The sequence below is a fragment of the Haliotis cracherodii genome, unplaced genomic scaffold (genome assembly GCF_022045235.1).
Source record: "Haliotis cracherodii isolate W230 unplaced genomic scaffold, xgHalCrac1.p SCAF_36, whole genome shotgun sequence".
Lineage (NCBI taxonomy): Eukaryota > Metazoa > Mollusca > Gastropoda > Lepetellida > Haliotidae > Haliotis > Haliotis cracherodii.
Genome location: NW_027266293.1, coordinates 873,224 through 882,673, shown reverse-complemented (window position 1 = coordinate 882,673; position 9,450 = coordinate 873,224). Strand labels below are relative to the sequence as shown.

At 39.8% G+C, this 9,450-nt stretch overlaps 2 protein-coding genes across 2 annotated transcripts; both read left to right on the top strand.

Moving 5' to 3' along the window:
- Positions 1-784: 784 nt before the first annotated feature.
- On the top strand, positions 785-5,582 carry LOC139477833 (toll-like receptor 4). The gene is made up of 2 exons (XM_071260250.1): positions 785-844; positions 4,382-5,582. Exons 1-2 carry the CDS (start codon positions 805-807, stop codon positions 5,503-5,505), a joined length of 1,164 nt encoding a protein of 387 aa, XP_071116351.1. The 5' UTR covers positions 785-804; the 3' UTR covers positions 5,506-5,582.
- An 887-nt stretch (positions 5,583-6,469) lies between these two features.
- LOC139477812 (toll-like receptor 4) lies at positions 6,470-6,997 on the top strand. Its single transcript, XM_071260226.1, has one exon. The coding sequence runs from the start codon at positions 6,470-6,472 to the stop codon at positions 6,995-6,997; it is 528 nt and encodes a 175-aa protein (XP_071116327.1).
- Positions 6,998-9,450: the final 2,453 nt, after the last annotated feature.

Below are 9,450 nucleotides of genomic sequence, written 5' to 3'. Positions count from 1 at the left end.
CAATCTATCGCCAATTGAACATCTATGGGATTACCTGGGTCAACGCCTCTCACGTCGTCCGCAAGTACAGAACCTGAGAGAATTTGAAGATACACTACGTCAAGAGCGGAATGCCCCAGAACACTTTTCGCAGATTTATTCGATCAATGAGAAGACGTTGCATGGCCTGTGTTGCTGCCAATGGCGAACATACCAGATATTGAATTTTCATTTTAACCCTATGTGTCTTCCTTACACTGATGACGTAAATGTAATTACTGTGTGATATTACTGTTTCCTTTGTCGTCTTTTTTAATAATCCGTCTATGTCTGTTCTAATTATCGGTCATTGCTCAAGTTGTTTTTGTAATATTTCAAGATTTATTGCCGGTGCGTTTTCAATGCTGTCCAGTATAGTTATTGTACGAAACAGATTATTTAGCAAAATGTTATTCAATATCCTTTAAAAAACAATAATAAAAGGAGAACTTATACAATGTGTGCATGTGTGTGTGTGCGTGTGTGTGTGTACATACATATGTTTGTAACGATGTATACTAGATAACAACGATAAGCAGGTTCAGTGTTTTCCAGATCATCTGTAAACTACACTTAATATTTGCAAAGGGCATTTTGCTCACATGAAACACCCATTTCTACTGTCTTAAGTGGCCCAAACGCCAAAGCCTTTATGGCCGGAACGACTCACAAGCAATGTCTTCCGGTAACGGATGTGTGATGGCACGTGGTCTGTCCCCTATGGTATGCGCATCATGATAGTTATCCCGCAGATGCCGTGACTCCCTCGATATCACCAACACGCACATGCTCACTGTTAGACTGTGTGTAGAAACACAAGTTGCAGGTTAGTATTTACTTTTCTTCCTCTTTTTTAAACTTCCTTATAATAGGCCAACAAGACACCTGTGTGCATGTGTAATAGTGATGAATTTGTTTGTTTGTTTGTTTGTTTGTTTAATGCCGCACTCAGCAATATTCCAACTATATCACGGCGGTCTGTAAATAATCGAGTCTGGACCAGACAATCCAGTGATTGATATCATGAGCATCGATCCACGCAATTGGGAGACATCGCCATGCATCAACCAAGTCAGCGAGCCTGACCACCCGATCCCGTTAGTCGCCTTTCACAAGCATAGTCACCTTTTACGGCAAGCATGGGTGTATCAGTTAGGTAAATGTGTGAAATATACATATCCTCTTTTTATAACTAATATTGATATATATTTCTCGATGGAAAAGTGAATTAGTGTAAAATCGCAGACATTTGTCACGTCAGTGAAAACCACAAGCACATACATACTTATCATTTCGAGGCCAAGATTATTTTTGCGAGCAAACTAATCAATATTCATGCGGACTGAAATGATCATAGGATCCCCACACCACTGAGGTATTTAATTCTGCTCAGTGAATATTATTCAGTTACATAAAAAAAGAATGATTTCACTGGCTTTTAGGGATGCATGCTTCAAATAATTCATTCGGATTAGTTAAACTCCGAGTGGACTAGCACAGGCTATTTTTTTATCACAACGTTACTTTTGAATTAAAGTTTGCTATTTCTTGTAATATAAATAAAAGAGACATGACCCTTTTTATAATCATAAGAACATCCTGTTTAATATGAAACGTCAACGCCAGACCATAACCAGTCTCGATTATTCGACGAAACAGATTCCTTTGGGCGTAAGATGCAAGAAAGCAGTGAAGATTATATGAACGGATCACTGTCCTATACCAATTTTTTCATGGATGTCATCTATGAAGAAGTCCCGAATTTCACATACTGTTTTCTCAGTAAACATCAGATGGCGTATTCTCATCAGGATCCTCACGGATGCGTGTCAAAGCATTTAGTAGAGAACTTACATAATGGTAACAACAAACAAGAACAACTTTCTTAATGAAATATCGTTTACAAGCTGTCTTCAATCAGTTAAATATTGAATAAAAACATTTCTATGACAAAGACAAACACTCATGTATAAACTGTTTCGCGTACGACGACGCCTTCATGCTATCCAACCAACAAGCGCCAATAGCCATTAAGTAAGACAATGCCCGCTGTATCTATATCTAGATTAAGAGGCAGGTCAAGGGTGACACGCATATAGCACAAATCATAACTGTATACTTCCTGGTACAGATGTAAGTAGAATACACCCTCATCCGTCAGTTTGAAAATATATTTACTAACTGGACATCCATATTACATAGTCACAAAATTGCTGTTTGAAAACATTCTTCAGTTGTGAATAAATATATATGATTTTGAATACGAATATATATCATATATACCGGACAGAGGTTACACATTTGGTGCTCATTATATAGCATAAATTGAAGAACTAAAACATATTTCACATTGAAAATACAATCGACTATCGATAAGCTGCAAATCAAGTGACTTTAAAAAGAATTATTTTTGTCCCGTTTGCTGCTCGCCCGACAAGATTTTCCAACTTTCCACACCACCAATATCGCAGTAACGATGTCCAACAAGAGTGTGTGAGTTGGGGGTAAGGCCGCTTTTAACATTATTCCAGTCATATCACGGCGTGTCAGCTTAATGTTGGAGGAAAGCCCGAAGTGATGCAGGTCTCAGACTCTGGTGAAACCCACGAGCACAGGTATGGTGCTGACAAACCTAGAAACATAATCGGGGCGAACCGGGATTCGAACCCTCTGGCGTGAGGCGCCGTAGATGGTTGTGCCACCCGTGGCTCCGTGTGCTATTAGAAGTCAGCAATAAGAAGTAGCTATCAAGTAATTGTCCATCTTTCACAAGAAGTTCAGTAATTTATTAATAGCAAAATTAGTACGATAGAATTGGTCATCAGCAACTCATGCTTGTCGTAAGAACAATGTTGGGTGGTCAGGCTTGCTGACTTGGTTGATGCATATCATCGTAACCCAAATGCGTAGATCGATTCTCATGATGACAATCACTGGATTATCTGATCCAGAATCGATTATTTACAGACAGAAGTTATATGGCTGGAACATTGGTAAGTGTGGCGATAAACAACACACATACAAACACAACATTTACTTGAACGCTATCTCTTGTTATAAGGTGACATGCACTGATTCGCCGTTCTTATTTAACTGCCCATATGACCCATATAGTTTGTCCAATATAAATGGGCACAGAGCAACAAGGAAGTGATCTATTCATATGCTGTTTTTTAACACGATTCTAGTTTACAAATGAGGATGAATAAAGTTCGAGGTATGGACCCAATGAAAGTATCTACTTATACAGGGTTTTTTTCTTCTGGTAATCATGTTTCTACTAAATGAGATTCGTGTTGTAACAAAATATGGGGTGATGGGGTAGCCTATAGGGCTGGGACGGGTAACCCGGGTCTGGTGGGTACTGAGTAGGACCCGGGTACCCACAGGACTACCCGGACCCGTGGTTAGTCACGTGATATATTGTTTGATGACAAAAATGATCTAGAACACTATGGTTACACTACAAGTCACTTATGTTCGCATTTCTTTCTGACTATGCACCCATTGACTTTTCATGTGGTTGAATAAACATATAACTAAATTTAACTTAAGTGTATGAATGACCAGACTGTATACTGATAATAATACTTGTACATGTATCTAAATACGTTTTGCCAGGGCTATCCTAATAATGTTCCCATTCGGACATTTAGAGACATCTCCTGAGACCTACAGTGGGTACCCGGGTAGGGTCGGGTAATAGTGGGGTGGGTACCCGGGTAGTAAATTTGGACTCGTCTCAGACCTAGTAGCCTAGTAGATGAAGCGTTCACTCATCACACAGAAAACTCGGGTTCGATTCCCCTACACGGGTTCAATGTTTGAAGCCCATTTCTTGTGTCTTCTGCCTTGATGTTGTTGTAATATTGCAAAACACGGCGGAATATGAAACTCTCTCACTCACTCACTCATTAAAAATTATGTAATATATTAAACAAGACAGTAACATATTTATCATAAGGTATCCCCATTCAGAACCGAAATAAATATAGGATGTTTCTTCCTTTGTTAGTAGATAAGAAGGCTCGCGTTTCTTTTGACATTTTGCTAGTTGTATTATAATTATGTTCCTGCTTAATCAGATTGGAGTTACAACACAATATGGTGTTAGGGTAGGACAGTGGTTAAAGCGTTCACCAATCATGCAGAAGCCTCAGGTTCGATTACCCCAAATGTATGTAATCCGAAAAGCCCATTTCCGGCGTCTTCTCCGTTGTTTTGCCGCAATATGACAAAAACTTAGTGTATTATGTAACATAGGACAGAACCACATTTATGACGGAGCATCCTAGATGACAAACGAAAACATTATAGGGTACATCTCATATTAGTAATGACAGCTTTTGCTTCTTGATTTCAGCTAAGATGCTGCTTCCTGTCCTGTGTCTGTTCCTTGGCTGCCTGACTCCGTCTCAAGGAGGACATCTCAACATCACCTGCAAGCCTTGTGTGTGTAGTGTGGCATCCAATGGAAAACTTATCGCCAATTGTTCGGACAAACATCTATCTTCCATCCCCGAAACAATTCCAAATTCAGTATCATACCTGTGTTTGTCTCATAACAGAATTAATCCTCTGCCAGGTCGTTCGTTTCAACGATTCATAATATTGGAACATCTTGACCTATCCTTCAATCAACTAAGTCGTTTACAAGTGGACACTTTTATCGGAGCTACAAACCTGATACAACTGAGTCTTCATGGAAACAATCTTCCGCTTAATGAGACAGCATATCCAGAGGGGATATTCAGACAGCAGAAAAGATTGCGTACTCTGAACATTGGACAGAACAGCAAGGTCGCAGATTCAGTGTACCCAGATGAAGCTCTGAGCGATCTTACTGCTCTTCGGACACTTGTCATTGATGGTGTGCGTAATGCCACTTTTGGGAACGGATTTTCGAAACTTAAGAATCTTACTAAGCTTACGGTATCAGGGGAAAGGGGCTACTGTTCAATTCAGAAGCTGCTGAATACATCGTTCCTTCACATTCCATCTGTCAGGTACCTGGACATCAGCAAATGTGGAATCTACTCTATTGAAACAAGTGCATTTTGGCCACTGAGGCATATTGATACTCTAGACATCTCCAACAATCAGTATCTAGGATTTGATAGCTTTGGTGAAGCTGTATATGGGCTTCGGTTTTCATCTCTAAGTGTATTAAAGATCAACAGGATTGTGGCAACATTTGCCATAGGAGTTCACATAAAGCATCAAAATTTGAGGTATTTCACTGATCTTAATGTAAAGGAGATCTATATGGATTCAAACAGAGTGGAACTCATAGATGAAGAGTGCCTCAGTCAGATGAAAACAGTAGAACTGGTATCCATCAAACACAATAGAGTGACATTTGGATCCTATCTCCTGAGTCTCAATGTACTGACAAATTTACGTCAAATCTATGTTGAAAATCAGTATGCATCTAATATCCCTTTTGTTGATTCTGGTACACCCCCCAACTCCCTCCAAGAATCCTAGGCTGCCTTCTGAGGCTCAACCAATGGTTCAATATTCACGAATATGCACGCATGCCTGTGAGGCAGAATGTACAAATAGCTCTTTGTACAGGAACTTTTATAATAGTTATTACTATAATACAGGATATGAACATTTTATAGATTTTGTTACAATACCGTTGCCTCCAAATTTAACATATGCAAATATCAGCAACAGCAAATTGAACTATGACATCCGTGAGCTTAAGTTTCATAGAAACCAACTTAGAACAGTCGATTTATCCCACAATGTCTTTACAAGGTGGATAGGGCCAATACATGAATCTCACACAGTTGAATATCTGGATCTCTCTGACAATTACTGTATACATATAGCTCCCACATTTTTCATGTTTGCTAGTGGCCTAAAAATCTTAAATATAAGTAGAAATTACCTCTCAATGGCTCTTCAAGCGGACAGAAATGGGCAGATATTGTTCAACCAAACAAACTTGGAAGAACTAAGAATCTCAAATAATCTTATTCGGGAACTGCCTTCGTCAATATTCAAGAGACTTACCAGACTCCAGGTTCTTGATTTAAGTTGGAACATGATGACCTCTTGGACTGTTGAGATTAGCCACATGACGCACCTCCATACCTTAGACATATCGGAAAACAGATATGAAGACATACCAATACAACTAACAAATCAAATTGACCAAATAATGATTCATAGAAACGACAGTTTTCATCTCAGCATCAAGGGCAATATCTTGAAATGTGACTGTCCGACACTGGACTCATTAGAGTGGATTACCAGGCCATATATTTCCATAAAAGAACCTGCCGGTACACAATGCAGATTATCAAATGGGGAATTCATTACATTTTTAGATATAGAAGACATTATAGTGAAACTCCAGCTTCGATGTAAAATTGTAATTCCTCTGATATCAACAGCATCAGCAGGAATATTACTTTCCATGTTGATATTTGGAGCTGGTATGGTATACCGATATCGATGGAAGCTGCGCTATCTATACTACACCACTAGACGGAAGTACAGAGGCTACCAGAGACTGAGAGAAGGTGAAGACCATTTTACTTATGATGCCTTTGTTTCCTATGCTGATGGAGACAGAGGGTTCGTTATCGAAGATATGCGAACTGTACTGGAGAGACACTATGGCTTGAGGTTGTGCATCCATCACCGTGATTTCATGGTTGGGGAAGCCATAACTGCCAACATCATCAATGCTATTCAGTCAAGCAGGAAGACCATTGCTGTTTTGTCACCGGACTTTGCAAAGAGCGCCTGGTGTGACTATGAAGTCCACATGGCTAAGCTGGAGAGCATCCACACTGGCAGAGACGTCCTGTGTGTGTTGTGGTATACTGAAATACCCGACACGAGAATCCTCAGTAGAGATATCCTTGACCAGATCAAGTATGACACCTATATTAAGTATCCAACAGTTGAAAATGATAAAAGGGAGTTTTGGGAGAAGATCAAAGCTGCAGTTAGCTTCTGAGACGGTTGCATATGACTCTAGAACGTCCAGCAGGATGGGTTTTAGCATTGTACCTATATTAGGTGTGATCATCGAAGCGGGCATCAGTTTCTCGGATGTCAACAGCAGGCATGTAATCAGTTCCATAGCAATAGAGATGCAAATGTGCACCTCGCGTGAATTGTGAGTACAGTGTTACTCAGTTAACTTGAACATTCTTCATTGATATTTCCTGTGAACGGTGATCAGATATGGGGTAGGCCTTGGGGTTTAAAGTGTACCTCGTACTAAACTAACAAAGAGGAAACATGAATTGCTACACACTACCTGTGTATAACTTAATATGTAATGGGAACGAGTTTTGCATTATATGTAATACCATCGATAAATTTTAGTGAGTTGTCAAGGCTCATAAGGAGAGCAACGTGCGTATGAATACAAAATATGCAAATGTAAGCATAAAACAACATCACTTCCCGTAGGCATGCCACAACATCCCTGGTTTGTGTCGCGACTGCGCACAGCTCGGCAAGGTGCTACTTCCGCACTGTCAGGCTCGCGTCAGGGTTCATAGAGTGTGCTGACTTGTAATATCATGAGTAATCAGTCAGTGTAGATAGACAGACAGTTTATTCCGTAAAAGGCTTTAGGCCAATAATGCAGACACTGTTTGATTACAGGAACTATGCATGCCAGTGTAATGATTGATTACGTTTATCTGGACCTTATACGAATATATACATGTGTTTTATACAACGTCAAAGTTTTCGGATAAAATATCTCGTTACAAATGTTACAGTTTGCGACTTCATATACTGTTTAAGATACATACATCTTAGAGCTGAAAACATCTCCCATACAAGCATTTCATGAAATTCATCTTCAATAAACGATCTACCATTTTCGGTAAAATATTTAGATAATCGTTCAGTTCATGGGACATTTGTGCATCTCCCCAAATGAACTGCAAGTTAAAACCATCTACATCTGAAAGGAGTCATATGCATTTCCGGAAACACCACTTGATATACCACTTGATATACTACTTGATGTCTCAATGCACGCATGATGCTGGTTGAACAGCGGATGCTCAAACAATCTGACTTCCGAGTGTCATGAAGGAATGCGATTGGCGGCAAGCTGACGCGTGTAATTATATACGGATCCTTCTGGAACAAAGCTAGCCATTCCATTGGCCAGTTATCACTTGTACAAACCCATAAAATTGTTTGTTGATTTCCGATAAGCCCTCGATTCGATCAAGCTCTTGTGGTATTCAATAATGAAAAAATGGAATACATGGTCGTTTATTTGTGGTTTTCAAGGGTTTATCCTTCCAGATACAGAAGGCTGTCAGGATATCAAAAACTCCTTTTACAGATTATTCGAATCACTGACAGCGTCAGACAGGGCTGTGTGTTGAGTCTCTTTCAGACAAAGGATATTGCTGTTAGGTTATGGGTCAACCAATGTGTTAACTATATACCTACAAAGTCTCTTAAATAATATACATGACTATGAGTGAGTGAGTGAGTGAGTGAGTGAGAGAGTGAGAGAGTTGGGTTTAACGCCGCTTTTAACAGTATTCCAGGTATATTGCGGCGTGTCAGCTTAATGTGGGAGGAAAGCCCGAAGTAATTCAGGTCTCAGACATTTACCACTTCGGTTAAACCCACGAGCACGGATATGGTGCTGACAAACCTAGAAACATAATCTGGCCAACCGGGATTCGAACCCACAATCATAGGTTTCTGGCGTGCCCAATGGACGCAACTCTGCACAGCGAATCGCGCCTTAGACGACTGTGAAGGAAGCTCTATTACCACGCACTTCAAATATTATACCTAAGTATTGTTTCTGATGCAATTGCCTCACCAGTGTATTACTGTATTTATAAGTTGAAATGTACACGGGCCTCATGTCACAGTCCAGTGCTGCAATGTTCCCCGACATTATTTCCGGTAATCTATTGTACAGTGTGTGATCATTTGATGTTAGAGAATTAGTGGCCCAACTATTTTTCTCTCTTGTAATCTCATGACACTCTCGAACCATGTAATGACTGGATGTATGTTGTCGCTCATATGTTCACTACCATGTTCTTGTATTAAAAATGTTTTTGTAATTATGATTTGCAAGCACTAGGGGAATTTATATCTACCTTCAGATATTCCTCATTTATTCATAGTAATTTTTGTCTCGTCAATAATTGTACATAGCTTTAGTGAATCTTTTATGGTACCGTTCGATAGCTTATGTTGATAATTACTTCTCCAGTGGGGATATAGTAGTTAGTTGGCTATTCGTGTTTTCCCCGGGTTTACAAACACACGTTAGCTTGTTGGCCCCGTCAGTTGTATTCCCCGACAGGATGTCTCCTCTGACGTCCAGACTTCGTACAGGTTCTACTACACCAAATCAGAACCAGTTTGGACAGTGCGGATTTCGTAGGGTGCGGTTTTCGTAGCCTTCAG

What these genes read in the sequence shown, in the direction of transcription:
- LOC139477833 (XM_071260250.1), top strand. Translation starts at nt 805, where the DNA reads ATGCTCACTGTTAGACTGTGTGTAGAAACACAAGTTGCAG. An exon ending in TGTAGAAACACAAGTTGCAG is followed by an intron (nt 845 to 4,381) that starts GTTAGTATTTAC and finishes TCTTGATTTCAG; the next exon opens with CTAAGATGCTGCTTCCTGTC.
- LOC139477812 (XM_071260226.1), top strand. Translation starts at nt 6,470, where the DNA reads ATGGTATACCGATATCGATGGAAGCTGCGCTATCTATACTACACCACT.